This window comes from Siphateles boraxobius, unplaced genomic scaffold (assembly GCF_051911475.1).
Source record: "Siphateles boraxobius isolate OS27281-9 unplaced genomic scaffold, OSU_SipBor_1 12, whole genome shotgun sequence".
Lineage (NCBI taxonomy): Eukaryota > Metazoa > Chordata > Actinopteri > Cypriniformes > Leuciscidae > Siphateles > Siphateles boraxobius.
In genome coordinates this window covers 12,438,570-12,461,485 of record NW_027508722.1, presented here as the reverse complement: position 1 = coordinate 12,461,485, position 22,916 = coordinate 12,438,570, and the positions used below count along the sequence as shown (strand labels likewise).

At 37.7% G+C, this 22,916-nt stretch overlaps 1 protein-coding gene across 6 annotated transcripts in view; it reads right to left on the bottom strand.

Annotated features, from left to right (window-relative positions):
* Positions 1–22,916, bottom strand: part of ulk4 (unc-51 like kinase 4) — a 231,409-nt gene that overhangs the window by 136,797 nt on the left and 71,696 nt on the right. For all 6 annotated transcript variants that reach the window (XM_077207698.1, XM_077207725.1, XM_077207715.1 and 3 more), the window contains 3 exons: positions 20,469–20,596; positions 2,166–2,299; positions 1,648–1,769 (listed from right to left, as the gene is read on the bottom strand). In XM_077207698.1, the coding sequence (XP_077063813.1) occupies positions 1,648–1,769; positions 2,166–2,299; positions 20,469–20,596 (384 nt within the window). The remainder of the gene's footprint in view (positions 1–1,647; positions 1,770–2,165; positions 2,300–20,468; positions 20,597–22,916) is intronic.

Genomic DNA, 22,916 nt, shown 5'->3' with positions numbered 1-22,916 from the left:
TATTGTAAAGTGTTACCGATTAGTTATACACCGATTCAGACGTCTCATGAGCTCAGTGTTGGAAAGATCAGTTGTTTTAACCATTCATTAAAACTAATCGGTTCAAATGAGTCATTAGTTCGCGAATTAGACGTGTCATTATCGGAAGTGTGCGCGTTGTGTGATTATCACGGCGGTTAGGACATCCAACAAGATTTGTGTCATCACAGAAAACATTCCATCACTGGATAGTTTTTTCGTTTATTTAAAGTGTGGTTTATATGTCAGCTGAATGTGTGGAACGCTTTTCAGAGAAGATAAGGCAATGTATTTTAGCACAATTCCCACCCAGCGGTAATTCAGGAAAAAATAAATCTCCGAATGCTCCACATGAAACTTTAGTCTTCCGACCTTGCCATCGTGTCGATTTATTTTGATTAATATGTGCGAGGAAGAGAGAGCAAGACGGTGCTTAGTTTTGAGACGGTGAAGCCTATACTTTCGCCAGGCTCCGCAGAGAGAGTGCGCGCGCGCGACCGGGGCTCTCTCTCTATCTCTGCTCGTTCAGTTCATGCGCCCTGTCACAAGCGCAACAGTGCATCTACATGACAACAACGATGTGTGAACGCCCGTGGCTGCCTCGTTTGTTCGCATTGCTAGAGGACAACAGGCTATACAAATACGGTGCTGTGCAAAAACATAAATTATAGTTCGCCTCAAAGTTTTTTATTTGTGTATTTATATAATTTGTATTATTTCTTCCCCAAGCTCATAAAATAAATTTGGGTCGCACATAAATTGACAGGGTCGGTCGGAAACCGGAACCAAACTAATTTTTTTTTTTATGCCTAGCCATCTCTCTTTCTACAGTCTTTCATCAAATCTCCCTCTTGCTCACTCTCTCTCCTTCCCCATTATGAGTGTACATGCCCCCTACTGCTGACTGGCTACAAGTGTGTTGTGATGCTCAGTACAACCCACTTTCAAAAACTATTCTCATAAATAGCTTACTGCACCTTTAATATTGTACATATGCTATCAAAAATTGCTTTGCTCGTTTGAGTATTTTTATCAGTTTAACATAGCAACACATTTCTCAAACAATAGTACTAATATTGCCAGATGGGAAGTATTTGAGAGGCGCGTTTTCATTATTTTTGAAATTTTGGGGGGAAAACACAGAAATCACACATTTCACACTTGAACTAAAACAGAAAAAGACAGAGGAAACTGGGCTAAGATGTTCTAGCACAGGGGTGTCCAATACAACCCTTGGAGGGTCACTGTCCTGCAGAATTCAGCTCCAATCCCAATTAAACACACTTGAACCAGCTAATCAAGGTCTCACTAGGCATACTAGAAACTTCCACGCAGGAGTGTAGCAATAGAGTGTAGTGTGTTTCTTTCAAGTTGGAGCTAAACTCTGCAGGACAGTGGCCGTTCAGGACAGAGTTTGAACACCCCTGTTCTAGGATTGTTCTAGCAAAACTCTAACAATGACATTAAACGTGTTTGTATGTGAAATAAGGTATTATCTATTGCACCACAATGTAGGTCCCTACAGTGTGTTTCTTTCAGGTTGTCCCATCCTTCAGGAGATCGAAAACCCAAAATAACTAGCAAATGGGTAAATATAGTATTAGTAAGACCTGACACAGACACACATACCTGTGAGGTGAGCAGATGCAGCACCACAGCCATCATGGGGAGGTTCTGCTTAAGCTGACGGGACTGTGTAGGAGAGGGGTGCTTCCTTCCCACAATACTGCCTAACACGGACAGGATGTCATCTAAAGACAGCCCACATAAACAGAGACAGTGAGAAATCAGCCAATCACAAACAAACCATCATGTTTAGTCTGGCTAGGTGGCCAGGGGCGTGAGCAGGTTGGGACCTCAGTGTTGGGACGAAACCCGCATAAAGAACTAAACCGGTTTGAACCGGTTTAATGGGGGTGCGGTGGTGTGTAGCGGCACTGATTCACAAATGAAAAAGAAGGAACAGATCGATACCTGAGAGCCTGCTCACGTATTCAATCAGAAAGGTAATTAAAGAGAGGCCAATCAAATTGGATGTTCAATCTTATTGCCCCTTCTTTGTTTTGACCATTTCACTCTGTTCCATCTCGGGTGAATTCTTTGCGTTCCCTTTTCCCTCTTTTTTGGGTGTATTGTGATTGATTTACCCAGGATGGCTGGCAGTTCGTGCACGGTGTGACGGATGAAGAGGGTCAGGCATTTTGACAGGTATTCATTGCCGCTTTGTTGCTCCTTTCCTGGCGTGGCCTTTCGGACGTCTCTTTCAATGTACATCACCAGCCTGAGAGAAGGGTTGGCAAAACATTATTATTCATCCGCAGACACCCAGACCAAACAGAAGGAGAGAGAGAGCTGAAACACAGTGGGGAGAGGATAGAGGTTTTTTAATCAATTACACTCAACAGCTGGAGGGGTGACAGAATGAAGATGAAATGGTGTTGATCCTGAAACAATATCAGGAAGGGAATGAGGTCTGTCTGCCTGACTGAAAGGACCAGAGAAAAACAAGATGCATCTGGAATGGAATTGAATTTGAAGTGTATAAGGTACACAAATTGGTGGCTGAATTAGAGATGAACGAATGTGACTTGATTCAAACATGCAAACTGACATATTAGGATTGATTAATGGGGTCGGGGTAGGAAGAAAAATCGTAGTAAAAGTATGGATCACATCTCCTGGGATTCTGGGAATTGCCTTGGATCTAAAATTACAATACTAGCCCCATTTTTCGGGTGGAATTTTTATTTTATTTTTTATGGATGTTTGGTCTTAATAATAATATAAATAATAATAATAATAATAACAACAACAACAAATATCGTAAAAAAATATAAAACATTATTTCCAACAAAAATGTCCAGCAGTTTATATTTGTAGACTATCAATAATTTTCTTCTTCTCAACACAGTGTCATTTCAACTACATCTGAAATCATGTATTACATTTAAACACGTTTTGCTAAAGTCAATTTAATATATACATTAATATATACAATGAAACATACATATCTCGTAACACACAATCATTTTGTTATTTCAACTTTTATTTATTGTTAATTATTTTTATAATTGTAATCGTTATTATTTATTATTATTAATATTATTTTATTTTATTTTATGCACAATGTGACAATATGTATCACCTTAATGGAAATGAAAATACAAACCAATTTTAACTAATGATTTTGGTTGGGAAAAAAATCAGTGTGTCAAATTGGTTTATGTTTATCCCATTCTTTATTCATTACCATAGTCTGAAACGTTTAATAATAATTCATATTTTAAGAATGTACTTCAGAATGGATTTTCATAATTTAAGATTGAAAGTCTGGGTCTGTGGCAAGGGTAAAATAATACAATCTGACACAATAAGAATGCAATAATTCTAAGGAATTGAAAAAATACAGCATATTTTACAAACGCCCCTTTCACGCGTATCCCCTCCCTCACCTCAAACATCACAAATACAGCTCTTACAGGTGCATGTGAAGGCCAACCGGTAAAAGTGAGCTACTGTCAATAAAAGTTCAAACATATTAGGAATACTTTTAGCTGTGTTGCTATGGCCTAGTTCAGACTGTCAGCAAATCCGATTATATGTGTATCCGATTGGAATCTGATGTAAAATTATTGATGTCCACACAGTGTATCGCAACTGTTCAGATCCGATTTTTGTGTCCATGCAGCCCTTCCGTTTTCCGTAATATCTGCATTGGTTTCTATAGCAATGCCGTCGCGTTGGACTATGCGTCTTCTGAGGCAGGAATGTACAGCCTTTTTTTTTTCTTCGCGCTGTCCTCCCCGGTTTCAAAATATGTCTCCGTTAGGCTATATTTTCATTTCCTGCTCGTCCGGCACTATGCAACAAGACCGCATTGTTTCGGCAGCGACTTTCAACATGTTCCCTGTAACAACGTCTGACATTTATGTTTTACGTGGCGTGAGAAAGTCACATAAACCACACAAAATCCGATCAGATCGTTCAGACTGAGACGGATTTCCAGAAATGCGATTTAAATAGGATTTCAAACCACATATGAATGTACAGTAGCTTGAAACAGATTTATAAAGATCGGATTTACATAAAAAACGGATTTGGACTGACAGTCTGAACTTTTGAGGCTGTCTACACCGGACACAACTGGGAAAGTTTGACTTTCGAAATGGTTGCATGATGATGATGATGATGATGTATTGAAGCGTCCATAGTAGCATGTTGCATCCAACACACTATTCACTTTGACGTGTTCATGACCGGTTTCATATTTGAAGGTCTAAATGAAGTGAAATTGAGCTTGCGCTCCTGTACCCCAAGCTGAATTTCTTTTCCCATGTAACGCATCAACCATGGTCCCACAGTAGCTTAACACCCTCTGGCTCAGCCTGCTACAGTAGCCATGCCTCAAACTCACGCTATTGGTCGAGCTGGAAAGAGACTGACAGATCTGACTGAACCCCTCTCAATGTTTAGATGGTGCCTGGGAGGCTCAATCTTTACACTTTTGGGGGAGAAAAACCAATGAATGACATACTAATAGTAGTCAATAAACAATAAACTCGGTCAAGGGAATGTATTTTAACATAAAAAAAAAAATCTTACATACTTCACCTTTAAGAATAAGCAACAGTAAGAGTGATGCTTGCCTTAGCAAATACCATAAATTAATACGTAACACTTGTCATTAGTGTGTGAATGACAAAAGAGTATTGCAACACAACACTATTGATTCAGCCTTAACTCTAGTATCTCAAAATAATCAATTCACTACAAACAACAGATGTGTCTCATGAGAGAAGTAGCTAACATGTAATATTGATGATAGTCATTTATGTCATGGACACAGTAAAGAACACAAATAAGAAAATAGATGAAAAAACTCATGCAGAATGCAGTGAGGATAAGGCCATTCTCAAAAAATTGCTGCCCATTGTAGTGTCTATTCTGATTTATACAGTACATCAAATTAAAGAAATAGTGAGGCAAAAAAAAAAAAAAAATCATTTTTATAATTTACTCATCAAGGGATCATATGAGGACAAGATATATGAGGATCAGTGCAAATGGCATTACCAACGTTAACCATGCCATGTCTTTACACACCAAGTATAACTATGACATTTGAGAGTTATGGCAATATTTTTGGTGAATAATTTTCAATTTAGATATGTTCCTCATACAGAGCAATCATATGGCTTTACAAGATTTGGAATACTGTGCATAAAGGTGCGGTCACATTGACGAAATTTCAGCGACCCCCACATTTTTGTGAAGCTCTGCTCACAAAGAAATAACTTTCGAACCAACCAGCTTTCCGTTGCTCAAAATGTGGCAAATTCACATTACCAATTTAAGCGAAATCTGCATCAGGAACTTGTTTGTCCACATGCGAAACTGCAGATTGCATAGAATCCTATTGATATGAATTTTACAGAAGAAAGGTAAATGTGACCGCAACTTAAGTCACATAGGCTTTTATGATTTTTATTTTTGTATTATTATTTGTGTGTGTGTGTGTGTGTGTGTGTGTGTGTGTGTGTGTGTGTGTGTGTGTGTGTGTGTGTGTGTGTGTGTGTGTGTGTGTGTGTGTGTGTGTGCGCCAGTCACTCGGGAAACCCTTTTATTATATATAGAAATTATGGTAACACAACAATAAGGTTCCATTGGTTAACATTATTTAATTCATTAGTTAAAATTAACTAACAATGAAAAATACTTCTAAAGCATTTATCAATTTTAGTTAATGTTAATTACAACATTTACTAATTAAGTATTAAAATCAAAAGTTGGATGTAATATATGACCCGAGTAAACATTAACTAACAATAAACAGTTAACTAACATTAACAAAGATTAATAAATAGTAAGGGTGCTCCGATTGATCAGTCGCCGATCATAATCGGCCGATAATTGCTTTGGGATGTGTGATCGGCGGTCTCTATAAAGGCGGATTAAGAAAAGCCGATCAGATGACGCAAAACTCGCGAGACAATTTTTTATGCCCTGGTAAAAATGGTTTCACCGGTCTGGCAATTCTACAAAGTGTGTGAAAAAGACAATTCATTAGCAATCAATCTGTAATGCGTATACCATGCCGCTGCCCGCTTGTCAAACTGTGCAGCCTCTCCGTTCAACCCGTAAATAAACCCATCGATGCGCAAACTACGTTTGAGTTCTCAAATGGTCTAGCGGTAGATCCTTTGCCAAGCGTGTCAGAGGTTGCGGGTTCTCCGCACTCAATTTTTTTTTTCTCTCATCAAAACTGAATATGTTCATCAGTGGTTACAGTATATCAAGCAGTGACACGTTTGTGCGCTTTTTATTTTGTGATTTCGCCAGAATGTATAGAGAGTCTCCACAACTGCGATAGATTGAAGCGCGCGTCCGAGTGAAGACTGCGCTCACGCTCGCCACTGAGAACGCTGTATCCATGCAACTGATCGCCGTGAGAACGAGCGCTCAGCTTGAGTAAAAAACAACAATACATTTTAGCGCTAGATTTCTTATTTAATAGCACACTAAATTAATGCTCTGCTAGTTAACTGGAGATGTTTATTTGTATGAGGTACATCCGTGCGTGCCTCAATGTTACAAAAATTGGTGGGGGGACAATATAGATCCTTAGAAACATTGGTGGGACACGACTTCACTGGATCTATACAAATCAATCTAACCATAGATGTGAGCAGTAGTGGTGGCTTTCTTAATCTGTTTAAAATAATTTTTGCAAGGGTTCTTGCGCAAAAAAAAATAATAAAAAAATAAATAATTTACCAAAATATTGATGCTTAAGAAGGATTTTTATTTGAATTTTCTTTTTTGGCTGTGAACTTAACTAACTGTGGTCCTTTTAAGTGTATTGGAAAAACTGATGGCTGACTGACTCAAAACATTATTTTGGCTAAAGCCTTTTTTGTTGCAGTTTTTAGTTTAAAGTAGTCTAAAGCTAAATTTAAAGACTCATATGTTCTGTCTTTTATCTTTTTTTTATTCTATATTCTACAGGAAAGTTGTATTTGTCAAGCCCTAAGCTGTTCCCAATAACCAAGCACAGGCTGCTAAGTTAATATGCTGGACATGTTGCTTGCAAATAAATACACAGGTGTCAATTCATGATACGTTGTCTTCTCTTAATTGTAATACTTAATGTACATTGATGTTAAATATAGTTTAATAAATAATGCTACATGATAAATAGAAGGCTTCAAAATAGACCCTGTAATCGGTGATCTGTATCGGGTGATACAGCTTTCAGTAATCGGAGATCTGTGATCGGCCCCAAAAATCCTGATCGGAGCACCCCTAATAAATAGTTTTACAATTGCATTACTCAGTGTTAGTTAATGAATTAACAAATGTTAACTAATTGGACCTTATTGTAAAGTGTTACCAATGATTACATATCAGTGTAAACATTTGGTTGAATATCTCCGTTTGTGTTCCAGAGAAGAAAAACAGTGAGTAAATTAAAACAGATGTTTATTTTTATGGTAAACTATTACTCTAAAGAAGCATTTTGCTTTAAATCTTGGCTCAACATCAAGTCTATCCAGACACACGGTTTAGTACTCATTAAATTAATTGCAGGGCCTAAGATGTTCTAAGATCATTCAATTACAATTCTTACACTAAAAAGGTGCAGCTCTGCCAACAGTGCAGATGTCTTTAAAAATAGCTTGTCAAGAGCAACCTCTCCTCTCCTCTGCTGCAAGTGAGAGAAATGAGATTGTGAGAGGGTGAGATCTACGGCACCAGCAGTGGCAGCCTGTCTCTGCCCTCAAGCCCAAGCTAATTAAGAAACACTGTTAATTAACTTGTTTGCAACCAGCACTGCACACTTCTATACAATCTGTGCCTCAACATTTCCCCGCAAGCGAGTCAGTTCCTTCCAGCCCCTCGTAACACACAAACACGCAAACTAGCACACACAAACACACACACACACATTTCTGCTGAGGCGCGTCTCTCAAATTAGACACGGATGAAAAAGCAAACAGTGAGAAAATTGCACAGAGCCCAGCAGTGTGGGAAGGAAATGCACCCAGCAATTATACCAGAGGCTGAAAGTAAGTTTGAACAGAGGACTAGAGGGAACACACTGGATTAAACTCCAATGAGAGAGCAATCGCCTACTTAACTAGCACATTCGACAAAGAGGAGAACTGGGACCTGTATGCAAACCTGAAAAATACCTGCTGTCTTTGACCAAACTAAGAAAAACACAAGCTAAAATGAGCCTTAAAATTATTTAAGACCGCTTGTTTAGATGACTAAAACTCAATAATGTAAGATTTAATCTTCCCTTTGAAATAGTGACTTGACTCAACTCTTTTGAATGTAATTGGCACTGAAATTAACACAGAAGTTCTGTGCTCAGGGATACTCTTGGTAAAACTCTTTCGAGAATAGTCGATATAGAAAGTGCCAACCAAACTAAAAGCTTTAAACCCCTCATAGATCAGTAAACAGAAATGCGTGACTGCCGAGGAAGATAGGCCGTTAAAATCTATAGCAATGCAACAGCTAAAATATCCAATATCCAAAGAGTGAATTCATTATATTATTTTCTATGAAAACAGTAAAAGGGATTATATCCATTTATATTCCAATATAAGTTCAAGTGTTAGTCAAGGTTTTTTTCTCCAGCAAAGTAACTGAAGCATTTTATGACCATTGCCTTTTTTCACTTTAAAGAAAAAGAAACATTGATTGATTGATTGACTTTCTGAATGTTTAACTCAGTTAATAATTCTGCATAAACACTTCCAAAATGAGTAGCATCGCTTGTTCACATTGCAAGTTTACTGTCGGGTCCAAAGAATACTATTACAGCAGCCTTGGTTCCGGAAACATAACAAAAAAATAAAAATAAAACAAACACCGAGCAATATGAAACTACAGACTATAAGTCATTGACTATGAGTGTAAAATACCTTTCAAAAATATACAGATAGACAAGCTGTTTGAGAGTGGAGTGAGAATAAACTCTGTTTATTTCCAAAATGTTACAGTTCCACTCTATATAGTTTGCATTGCCCCACCCTCCCTGTTACAATGTAATGGAAAATTTGTATTACTGTACATTGCATCACGGCAACAAACCGGTATGTGCTGAAATATGTCACTCAAACTAAGGCAAGACTGAAATTATAAATTTTGATAAAAATAAAATAAAGTCACTGATTCCTAACTCTGAGATCCTTTGGAAGGACCTGAATGTTTCTGTGTTTGCACAATTTCTTTTCTTTACAAAGATAAATATAAAGTTCCCACCTCAATAAAAAGCTGTGAGAGAGCGCATACAGGCGCGTCTGCCTCATAATATAACATTAAAAAGCTATCTTTGTGAATAAATGTGTCGTCCTGACCTTGTGAATTGGAATTCAAAGGGGAATCAGATATTCGTGTTTAGATGGAGGTCGGATGTCCAGATATCGGATATGTATCTGATTTAAAACCACATTTGGCTCAGATCGGATCTCGCGTGGATTTTTGTGTTTACACGTGTTCAACACATTCCGATCTGTGTCAGATGTGAGTAGAAAATCATTTTTTTTGTGCCAGTGTAAACGCAGCCATGGAGTGAGTGGGCTACATTCCCAATCCTACCTGGCATTGAGCTCATCAGTAGAGAATGATTTTTCTTAGATTAGTCTGATTGAGCTTGACATTGACACCTTCATTGATTCTATGTGATGTGTGTTTCAATTTGTTGGAAGCCACAGCCCAATGGATTGTTCCCTTGAGAGAGAAATATAAAGTCATTGGAGCTTATGGCTGAATTGGATTTCTTCTAACCTATGCAGAGAAGATTTGGGCCAATGCTTGTATATTATGATTGGATCTTAGTTGTTCTCCATCTGAAAAACTACTAGGATGAGCACTTGCATTAAAAGCAATACTTTAAAAGTTTGTCAAAATAACCATTCTAGGTGGTTGCTATGCGGTTGCTAGGGTGTTGGCAATGTTCTGACTTACTGGAGGCAACCTACAAGTCTCTGATATTCTGGTCCCTGTTGGAATGTAAGTTTATAGGATTTTACTATCAATTTTATTGAAGTCTGATCGCTTGGAAACCTTAATTGCAGCTCTCAATAATTTACAACATTTGAAGCATAATTTATATGTCTGTATTTTTAAGAAGAGCACCAAAAGATTCACCAAAATTTAATACTTAAAAGGGGTGGTTGATTATGATTTCACTTTTCTAAATTTAGTTAGTGTGTATTGTTGCTGTTTGAGCATAAACAACATCTTCCAACGCTCAAAGTTCCAACGCTCAAAGCAAAGGGAGATATTTTCTTTTACAGAAATCGTTTTTTAAGGACTACAACAAACGACTGATAGTGCCTACACGAGCTTCCTCCCGGGTTAATGACATCACAAGCCCTAAAATGTACATAAGCCCCGCCCCCGGGAACATGCGACAGAGGGAGTGAGTCCATGAGAAGAGGAAGAGCTATTGTAGTCAAGCACATTTGTGAGTCTGCTCAAGCTATCGCATCAGTCTTTTCAAATTGTAATACAGTAACACAAATACAATAGCATGTCACTCTGTAGGCATCTTACAACATTGATCACACAAGCGATTTATAGATTATCATGAAAGAACATGCTAATCAATGACTTGAAGATAGTTAACTCCAAATCAGCAACATTCAGAAATGTCCTGTTGCATTCTACATGTTGTCACGTCTTCTTGAGTCTCTCCATCATTGTCCGACTTCAGTTTGAACATAAAAGGCTGAAAGTTTTTTTGAAATTTTCAGTGTGTGAGTTAATCGGAGCTGCTAACACACACAAGCTCTTGAAGCTCCGCCCTCTGTGCCGGGAGCAGCAACTCATTTTCATTTAAAGGGACACACACACACACAGGGACGCGTTTTTGCTCACCCTCAAAAAGGGACACTTTTAACAGGCTTTAAAAATATATATATTTGGGGTATTTTGAGCTAAAACTTCACATACACACTCAAGGGACATCAGAGATTTTTTAACTCTTGTAAAAAGGGGCATTATACGCATTATACCAAGTTTATTTTTGGCAAAGTATGGGCAATATAGTGCCTTATCAAGCATATGTGTGTATCATCATCATCTAAATATACAACTTATGAAACTCAGATACAAAAACAATTGCATTATGAGTGACATCAGCTAAAAGAAAATCAAAACTAAGAAACGCAAATGACAGCTTTGAATGTCATCTGTGCTATAATCTACCACAGCCTTCTTGTTCTCATTTTCTCTTCAGCCAAGTCTTTCTTCCAGTGTTAAACAGGACAGAGCTACACTCATATTTGACAGAAGCTTTAAAGCAAAGCTCATCTCTTAGAGTCGTGGGAGTAATTTGAAGAGAGAGCATTTTCAGGTATGCAATTCATTTGATTAAGCTTTGAGTTCAAAGGAATGATTCTTACACTTTCTCAGTGTTAATAAAATTGACAGGATAAAAACCAGACAGCCTGGGCTGTGCAAACTGTAAGAACACCATATGTGCCCAACTTTAATGGAGTCAGAACTTGTACTTTGCCTTTGTAAAAAACACACACATCTCAACTCAAACAGGTCTCCTAAAAACTCTTAAAGATGGGGTTTAATGAAGGGTCACCACTTCAGTAATGTTACCCAGTCTTATTAGAAAAACATGCCTGTGATGATTTCAGAAAAATATTATGTAGCCTCTTGCATGTTATTGCGATTGTCAAATGGAATGCTGCCTTCACATTCTCTTGCATGAGACATTCTTCCTTACTAGGCTGGGGCAAATTGTTTTATAAAACTGATAGTTCCGGTCTTTGATTCTGATCGGTTGAGCGGCGTTCGAAGCCATTGTAAATTACTCAACAAACATACGCCACTGACCGCATTATATTAGAATACAATATTCTTTTTAAATAACATTTTAGGAACAGTGTTTTTCATGGATTATTAGCAGCAATTATAAACACTATTTGATGAGGTTTCTCCCTTCAATAATTAGTATTTGTATTCTGAATGAAACCTCTCCATCAAGGTTTTTCTTTGATTAATTCTACATTTTGAATAAAGAACAATCTTTGCCACAAATCTAAAATAAAGCAAGCACTCTGAGAGTCCTCACAAATGTCAACCAACGTCCGCTTACTGACAGGAGGGTGGCAATAATGACAACCTTGGTATTTACAAGTGCACCAGTGGAGTTGCTGCCAGACTGGATTAGCCTATAATAAATTTCCTCCTCCCAAAAGGCTATCATTTTCCCTCTCTCAGAATGAATTGTTGTCGGATGTCAGGGATACTCAGTGCTCGTAGGTGTGGAGGTACGAGGGAGAAAATGAAAATCTGGAGACATGAGCATGATTTACAAAACCATTTATTCCGAGATGTTAGGATCAAGCAGCCCTTTATTGGACGGACAGCCGCTACATTACCTGAGGAAGAACAGAAATGAGAAAAGGGAACTGTGACTTTCACAATAAATTACATTTACTGGGTGGCCAGGTTTGCTGTGCGCTTATGGGTCTACGTGCATACGGTTATAATTGGAATCCTACACCAGATCGTTTCTTGACTGAATGACTGGGAACAACAGGAGTGACAGGGCAACATTTCATTCCCTAGCGGTTCTTTGTTATCCTGACAGTTCAAGCTGTAATGCAGTGATTTGTGAACCGGTTTTTATAGACCCACAGAATGGGGTCACATATTTGGTTTTTGTCTGCTCTGAGGTGACATTTTCAACGTATCAGTCAATTACCTAACCCTTGATTATATGAATTAGGCATGTCAGGGCACAGACAGAATTCATTTGAAAACTGACGAGGGTCTGGCAGCAGCTTTAGGTCTACTTGCTATGCAGAAAATAGACCAGATTTCCAGATTCATGGATTCTAATCTAAAGAGTGGGCAGAACTACAAGGCAGAGGTGCTCTAAACCAAGGACACTCAAACTTCATTTACCAGGAGCCAATGAATAAAATAACCTGTTAAGAGTATCAATATTTTATTCTGAGCTGGGGGTTTTTGTGCACTAACCAACAACCAGAGCCTCACATTTCTATCAACCCATCCATTAGCACATTTGTAAGTGCTTTAAAATAGACCCTTTTCATTTTTATCGCAAACCTTCTTTAAAAAAAAAAAAATCTCCCACTACATTCACTTCATTCAATAAGGGGCCTGTGCCATTCTGCCGAAATCTCTCCAAAAAGGTGCAAAATGAATTCATTTTTGAAACACAGTAGGGGTAATGCAGCAAGGCAATATTCAAAAGCATAAAAGGAATGCAGAATCTTAAGCACGCAGTTGATGTTCAAAAGCCTACAAATGTCACTGAGCTAAAGCAGTTCAGTGAAGAGGAGTGGGACAAAATTCTTAAGTTGTGGTTGCAGATCGTACAAGATTCAGTGTATAAATATGTAAAGTCATATTCTCAAAGTATTTTCACTTTTTAAAGCACTATGTGAAAATATCTCTTAAACTATATTCAAGAAAACAAATTTGCAATAATTAATCAAGGACGGTGCTCTAATGTGATTCAGAGATCAGAGTACAACAAGATTACTGGATAAAAGAAAATTAATCCATTTGTTTTGTGTAAAAAAAATCTTTGTCTGTCACTATGAACCAATCAGTGATATATCACTGTATTCGTTATTCCTGATGCTTTGCATCATTTTAAATAAATGCATTTTATAATAAATAAATATATATAATAAATGCATAGCATAAACACATAATATAATAAAAGGAGCATTGTGTTTCAGATTCTGTAGCTTGCTTGAAGTGCAGACATGAAAGCAATAAGTGAATTTAAAAAAATCTGAGTTAGCTGATTATCATCGTTAGCTGATAGTCATTTAGGATAAATCTGGCCCAATGTACATCTATAAGAACTCCATTATCAACACCTTACAATGAAAATTTCAGGATGGCTGCCCATACTTTTAGTTAAGTCTGTCTATATAAATTTGTCTTGGGACATTCAGAATTTTCACCTTCCAAACTGAATTTAATTAAAGTTAATTATATATATACACATTAATTCACTTTTTTTTTAATATGTTTTTTTATTTTTTATTTTATTTGTACAATTTGTATAATGCAATATTCTGAGAAACCACCATTATTAATATAAACTGTAATATGTCAAGTCATGACATGAGACGGCGTTCAGAAACCTATGGCACTCGCCCTTTACCAACAAATGATCGATACAAAATTATCACTAGAGATTAGTTTCCTGCAGAAAAAGCAGCCATTTACAATTCATCTGTTGTACAGCCTATTAAACCTAATGAAAAGTTAAGAAATATAATATAGTGCGTGTTCAGTGCTGTTCGCGATTGTCACGGCAGCAATTAACGACAAACCACTTACATTTCTATGGTAACCTTGAGCTCCTGCACTCAGATTTAATCAACATATCCTTTCATTGAAACAGCTCTGCCGTGCTAAGAGATACTTTGAAACATTTCACCGGCTACTTTTTGCCACAGAGACTTTTTACTCCCTATACATGTGTTGCATTTATGTCCATATAATAATACCTACAGCTTTCAGTGAGAGCAACACGGACAAGCATAGTAGCCTTTGTCTTCGTTGTGCGCCTAAATGGAATATGCCAAAACATCAACCTTGGTCAGTATTTACATAAATACAGTCGGCGTAAGCACTGTGTGTTGTTCCTAACTCACTCATGCACTCACACACACACACACACGCACACGCACACGCACAAACAACTCTGAAGAGGATTTATGTTCCTCAGGCAAACTCAACCTCACAGTGAAAGCCCTGCACAATTAATTTCATATTTGCAACTATTTATTGTTTGTTGCATATTTGCTTGTTTTAGTTGTCTACGGACCTATAAAGTTACTATTACTGAAATGTTATTGAAAAAAAACAACTAATTTTTGTTTCATTGAGCCAGCATAATCTGTCTTGCACTTAACAAGCAAATTAGTGGAAATGTCATTAGTAGTTCATGGTAAGGCAACTAAAAAGTTACCAGTAAAACAATCTGATAGGGAGAAAAAAAACAAATAACAAAAAACAACAACAATAGACAAAAAATTCGGTGACATTTATCATTGCTTAGTGAAATTTTGCAGGTGAAATATATCGTCATTTGAATAGGAATCCACACAAACATTCCCCAAGCAGATTTTACTTACATTGAAGTTGGTCCCGCTAATTTACCGCATTGACCAACAGAAATCTGCATGGTTTGAAAATGAGATCACGCATCGCTACACTATTGACAAAGGACCCCCAAATAAAATTGTATTGAAGGAGGGGAGAAGCTAGACCTGGAATATTATAGACATTTTGGGTAGGCTTTTTAAACTTGGGTCAGTAACCACCTAAAAATCACCCCAAACACTCTAGCAACACCCTAAAAACCCATTATAGTTGCATTAAAAAAGTAAAAAAAATTATCATCATGTAATCATAATCTAGACCACTGGACACCATGAATGGGACACAGTTCATAAACAGATCTACATCATAAAGCTTTCACTATGAAGCTATAAGGAAGCACATTAAATATGAAAATTAAATTCCAGATGGATGCTAGAGAAATGCCAAAAACACACTGGTATAGTATAATCGAGTTAGAAAGATCAGTTAACAGCAGTTGCAGTTAGTATTTATCACCACTGTTTTGTTAAAAATAAAAAATAAAAACTTTATCAATGCAGATATTCTGCAAAGTCCATTTCTGCAGTCTCTAAAATGAAACATTCTTATCTCAATGTTCAAATTAAAAACTCCAGTATAGCTTCAACCCCTCCTCCATCAGAAACCTCCAGAGGACCAATCCTAGAACAGAGACATCTCCTCAATACCTCTGAGCTCTGCTGCCGTCTCATTGAGTTAAAAACATCCCCTTATCTGGAAGCTGGGAGAAGTCAATGTGTCTGCTCTGACCCGAGAGGGCCTGGACACGATGTGTCCGGTTTGACACTCCTGAGGCGGGCTGACGCACTCATCTGACAGGGCTGTATGCAGCAGACGCTGCACAGATAATTAGAGAAGTGTTTATGAGAACAGCGAGGAAACGCTCTCACTCTGGGAGATGGAACGCTGGGTCAGTTCTGAAACACTCCATCAGTGCGGCACTGCTTGGACTCGAAGCAGAAGGAGAAAATGAGAGAAAGAGAGAGAGAGAGAGAGAGAGAGAGAGAGAGCACATCTCGTTCCCGGGCAGAGGAAATGATAGGGATGACAGACATCCTGTGTTTGTAAGACAGTGATGAGAGCAATTAGGAGCTTCAGCTGTTCAAGACTGGCTTCAAATTAAATATAGATGAATTAGGAGAACATGATTAAAGAAAATGACCGGTTATATTCTGAAGATGTACATATAAAAGGAATAATGAGATCAGTTTCAAGATTCATTCTTCTTAATATGTAAGATTGAAGGAAAGAGATTTAATTATGGAAAATGTAAGTTTTAAATGATCGGCCTGTTTCTGTCATTGGTTTCACAGTGCGAGGTCAAGCCAATCTGTTGCCAAGCCAAAAAGAGCTGGGTTAGGAAAAGAATTTGTACTTTTGATTGTATTTTTCATTTAATGCCACATTTTGAAAGTAAAACAGTCTCAGTTTAAAATGTTCAGGGAAATCTATTAATGTATCACTCACAGTTGTCTCTGCATATTAAACTGGGATAGTATGAAAAATACTGTTAAGAGTATTGATTATTGTTATTTTACTCTATAAATAAAATGTTTAGTTCTCTGTATTTTTGTTTTATGTATACGTTTATTGAGCAGATTGTTAAGTGACAATATGTGCATGACATATATGGAAAACATCACAACCTGCATTTATTTTATTTTATTTTTTACATCCATAGAAATGATTGAAGAAGAATTATAAAAATACCCAGAACAACACCCTTATCCCTTGCCATCCCCAATGGTCCCACAAAAAAATCCTGCTACCAGTGAGTGTGGTTTGCAAAATATAACTTCACTGGGCAGTCGCAGCAAAATTCACAGTACATGCTCTACCGGCTAACACTGACATGATACATCAGACGCTGTCAGGGAGACAGGCGGATGGTGAAGAACGTTCATAATGCTTGTCATCATGTTTAACACACTATCAAAGGGTCCGCAGTGAACAGAAACATTCTCCTGCACTCGATTTTGTTGAGCTTGTATGCAGTATTTAAAAATACTTAACACATATCTATTGAAATTGATTAATCAATAATCAAAAAAACTATAAAAATGATAAATGAATCATTAACAGCCCTGAACCAGTTTGAAAAATAACTCTCCAATGGCAAAATTTTTAGTTACACTTTGGGCCCCATTTTAACGATCTAAGTGCATGGTCTAAAGCGCACTTAGGGCGTGTCTGGATCCACTTTTGCTAGTTTAACGACGGGAAAAATGGTCGTTGCGCTCGACACATGGTCTAAAAGGATTGTCCCTATTCTCTTACTGGTTTTGGGCGTAACGTAACAATAAACCAATCAGAGTCTCATCTATCATTCCCTTTAAAAGCCAGTTGCGCTCGCGCCATGACGGATTCGCTATTTACATGGCGAAATTTGCAAGCGTTAAAACTGAACGCTTCTCCAGAGGTTAAAGCACACGAACAGACCATCTACGAGACAAGCCGGGTTCCACCATACCTTTATGTACACAATATTAATCTTTTACATCGTAATCCTTTTAATTGTAATATTTGGCATGTTTGCGTGCTGCTGTGCATGTGTGTGTGTGTGTGTGTGTGTGTGTGTGTGTGTGTGTGTGTGTGTGTGTGTGTAATAAGCAGAGTGTACATACGTTGTGGAACCGCCTATAGGCGCACATTACTAATGCTCCCTTTAAATAACAAAAAAATACTGCGCCTTTGACTTTAGACCAGGTTTTTGTTGGTCAATGGCACAGTCTATTTCAAATGCCTCAAAATAGCAAGGCGCCAAACAATGTGCCTGAACACACCTCGTTTTCAGACCAGCACACCCATGGGCGCAAATGCATTTGCTATTTAAACAACGTTTAACAATGTTTAACAACGTCAAACATTATAAACTGGAACATTTGTTTTTGTTTTTTTGGGTGCATGATGATGATGTTGTATAAAAGTGTCCATTGTGGCCTGATTCATTGCAATGTCACGTTCGCTTTGTAAGGGATAAACCACGTCTATCTGTGCATTAAAGGGGTCATATAATGGCAGTGCCTGTACACAACCATCATATAATGATACAAATCTATCCAGTGTTTTTGTTTTAATCTCCTTATACGTTTTCCCCTGCCTCAAATTGAGCCGTTCGATCTTGTGATGTCACTAGATCGGACGCCCCTCCCACGATTGATAATTGGCAGCTGCGTTTCAACACAGACCCGCCCTGAGCGAGCTGTCATCGGAGTCCGCCATTGTTGATACACTGGAGCAGAATGGTGTCTAAGCGATTGTGGTGCTCTGTTCTTGGGTGTAATTCGAACCGCTGAAGACGCAGTGGCTGAGTTTTATTTTTGAAGGGAATATTCCCAAATGCTTTTATGTTTGCGACGAGGGTCAGTGTAAATCTGGTTTTTCTAAGAAGCTGGTCCTGAAAAAAGAATCGGTACCAACTATTCGTGTTCCTGCTGCACCTCCAGAAGAAGTGAGTGTAACGTTTTATTAACCTTTAAATATTAATCTTTGCAAAACGCTTGCACACTTCACGATGAATGCGGCTAATGTTTAAACTCAGGGTATATTGCGGCTTGTTTTCTATGTAACGTTACGAAGTTCTCAATATAATTCATAATCACACGTTTATAATGAACAATGTGTTATGGTTAATGTGTTATTAAAAACTGTGTACGCAGGTGTTAAAGTTAACGTGGTAACACTAAGTTACACTTGGAAAAACCTGTCTTAAAAAGAAGAACCAAAGAACAGAAGGGCAGAGTGAGCAAAGCTCATTATTATTTAAAGGCATATGCACTGAAACGGCGTGCTGAAAACAGAGCTGTTTTTGACCAGGTAAAATTAGTGTTTTCTTACAATACTAATGAGAATTTTTAATGAAAGTATATTACAAAGTTTTCATTTAGACCCTAAAGATTCATATTAACTTGTACAAAAATGACATTATATGACCCCTTTAAAAAATTGTAATGCACGACTTGGAGGAAAAGATCCGGCTGACACAAAGTGCATTAAAGTCGTTTAATGCACAACTTGCAGTGGATTATCCCGCTTATACCATGGTCATTTGCCAGCATTGAAAACTTAAAACTATTATTGATGTTTGTGTCGCAATTTTTGACCAGAAGGGTAAAAACAGCACAAGTGACGTATATATTGGTGTTCTTCAATGAAAACAGCACATTAATATATAACTGTGATTAAACTGACTTGGAACAACATGTGCATTAAACGGTTTTAATGCACATCTTCCAGCCAATCAGAATCGAGTTTTCAGACAGACCATGGTATAAGACGTTTTAATGACCGGTTTCATATTTAAAGGTCTAAAATGCAGTGAATTTTGGCTTGCACCTCTGTAACCAAAGCTAAATTTATTCTCCCATGTAACATCAACCATGGTCCCACAGTGGCTAAACACCCTTTGGCTCAGCCTGCTACAGTTATTGGTACCGCTCTCAATGTTTAGATGGTGCTTGGCATACTAATAGTAGTCAATGAACAATAAACTGGGTCAAGAGAATGTATTTAAACATTGAAAATCATAAATACTTCACCCTTAAATAAACACTTCTTAATTGGTATGAGCAAGCATTAATTACCAAAATGTGTAATAATCACGCATGCAAGGATATTTAGAGATGATTAAAACAGTATGGATGTTGGGAAGAAATTTTGAGGAACTTTTGCAGTCATAACAGGGGAAAGTCATGGAAACCTTCAACTAAAACAGTTACTGTCCAGTGGAGCAACAGACTCACTAGAGTTTCCATCCTCTCATACATCTCTCCACCAAACATTTATGAAACATATATGATATTGATTTAGTCTATGCGTTTCTCCATCTCCATGATGGTCTCTTTCTCTCTTTCTGATTCATGTTGAATTATTTGTAGAGTGTTTGTACTTGGATATGGGGCACAAGAGGAACATCTCTCCTGCTTTTTCCTTTGTGCTTGTGTCTTTGTTTACCGTTCCGTGTATATTTGGCTCTCAGCGCTATTGAGGAAAAGAAGCATTTCACAGGATCTATAACGTGTGTGCTCTGTCAATGAATTTTGCACAGTTGGTTTATGGGATTTCATTGTGTAGAGCAGGGGTGCCCAATCCTGCTCTGCCGATCGACTGTCCTGCATAGTTCATCTCCAACCCTAATCAAACATAACTGAAGCAACCAATTAAGGTCTTCAGGGTCACTTGAAAATTAAAGGCAGTTTTGTTTGATTAGTGTTGGAGATGAACTGTGCAGGACAGTCGATCGGCAGGAGCAGGATTGGGCACCCCTGGTGTAGAGCGTTTACCTGGAGTTACAGCAGAGCAGAAGCATCTCTCTGTTGTGCATAATGACCTGCAGAAGTACGAGAAAGGCCTTGGCACGGATGACTGAAGACGGACTCTCCAGAGAGCGGATTATCTTCATAACAAAGTCCTGCAAAGAGGCGTTCAAGCCGTTAGCACAGTCTTGTTAGCGCATACGCGTCATTTAAAAAGACCGGGAGGTCTCTGGACATTTAGTGTGGCATTAGCCCCAAATGTCTGACACTAATTTGACAGGTGCTATCACTTACACAGCGAGGTGCTGAAAAAGCACCCCGAAATGCACTTGATATAAAACAGAGGTTAATAAGCTAATGAGTTCCACAACATTTAGTGGGCAGCAAATCAGGAGGAATTGATTAACTTTCACTATCAGCATAATTGGGGGGGGGGGACTGTCAAAAGCAAAACAATCCGAAACATTAGGATTAACTACAGCACGAGGGGGGGGGGGGGGGGGGGGTAATTAATTTTAAACGCACCTACTGTACTCTCGGCATGGATCGTAATTACATCAACAGTATTCCAAGCTGCACTCTGAGATTGCAGCACTTCCTTACCCAATTAGCCCAGTCGCTCGGTGCTTCATTGAAATTTAAATTCTATGCTAGTCAATGAATGAATAAACACGCCACGTTCTGGACTTCTATTCGTCAGGGGAATTAAGCAGTGAAATCCACAGCAGTTTATAATTGGTCCGGAGGTGATCCACTAAGTTCTAGGCACTCAAAATATATATTTTTTGTTTTTCTAATATGTAGAGTCAAATTGGAAATTTACATGCAAATGAATACAGGTCAAAGAAAATTAGCATTGTTAATCTGAGAGGGCCTTGAAGGCAGTATACAGTGGCATTTAAATCAATTTCTACAGCCCATTTTCCAATTGATTACTGCCTCAGATAATGAGCAAAACAGAGCAGTACAATGTTTTGCTCGCTCCTGACACGCCACATAGCATGCTGGGTACATCTAAGACAAACATAAGTTGCAGCAAGTTTTTGAATAGGGGACTAAGTTTTTGAATAGGGGATGTGTTCCATAAAAAGTTTCTAGCCAATAGGCTAACTTGCAACCCCAGTCCCTGGTCAGGCCTTTCTAAAAAGATAATCCAAATACATAAATAAAATAAACTACATATTGTGAGTTACACAATCATGCAGCATATTCATTGTATACTAATATATTACATAAACATTTCACAGAATCGTGACCACATTACACAAAATAGCACATCACGTAACAACACAAGCCCCAAGCACCCAGCCACTCACACCTGCTCACCTGTACCCACCCTGATAGTGAGGGCCTGGGCCGCTACAAGTTTATCTCCCATACCCAGACCCCGCTGCAGCCAGGCATCTAGCACAGGCAATACATTACAACAAAACTGACTCAGTGGCCACATGTTTGGTTTTGTTTTAGCCAGTGTTTCACTTTTCTATTAAATGTTTTCAGTTCAGTTTGTGTTTTTAGTTCAATTGGTAAATCATTCCAAAAATGGGTCCCCATCACTGAAAAACATGATTGGCCGAAAGTGGTTTTGCGCCCTTCTACTATGCAGTTGCCACCCACTGCTCTCCTAGTGGCCACTCTCCTTGTGTTTATTTTTGTCACAAAAGGACAGGGTACGGCTGGAGCTAGATTATTTGCGCATTCAAAAGTCAGTTTAAGAAAAGAGATCTTAATAAAGCTATCAAAATTTAAAAGATTACAATCAAACAGTGGTGCCACATAGTTGGTTTCTGATCCATTATTTTCAGTGCCTGTTTGTATAATGATATAATGGGTTTGACTGTTGTCTGGGAGGCTTGGTCCCATATAGTAACACAATAGGATAAGTAAGAGAGTATCATAAGTGAGAGAATTAATCATTTTATTCAGCAAGGATGTATTAAATTGATCAAAAGTGACATATTTTGTAACATGATAAATATCCTTACTATTTCAAATACAGATACTAACAAATACTATTAAAAAAAAATATTAATAAAAAAAAATATTGGAAATATATATATTTAAATATATATTTAAACATACGTATCATGGAATCCACAAAAATGTCGAGTAACACAACCAATATTTTCCAATATTTAAATAATAAGACATAAGCAACAAATCAGCATATTACTGAAGGATGACACAATTAATGATTTCTGAAGGATCATGTGACACTGAAAAATAAATAAATAAATAAATAAATAAATATATTTAAAAATAGAAAATAATGAAAAAATCTTACCAGGCCCAAACTTTTGAATGGTAACGTATATACTACAGATAATGTTATTATTATTATAAGAGAAAGCTTTTTTTTAGCTGAAAGGATTTTTTCTAATATTTAGGGAACAACAGTGGCACAGAAATGCTTTAGCTTGAAATTTGTTTCATTATAAAACATAAACGATATCACTAGAAATGAGTGAACACTAT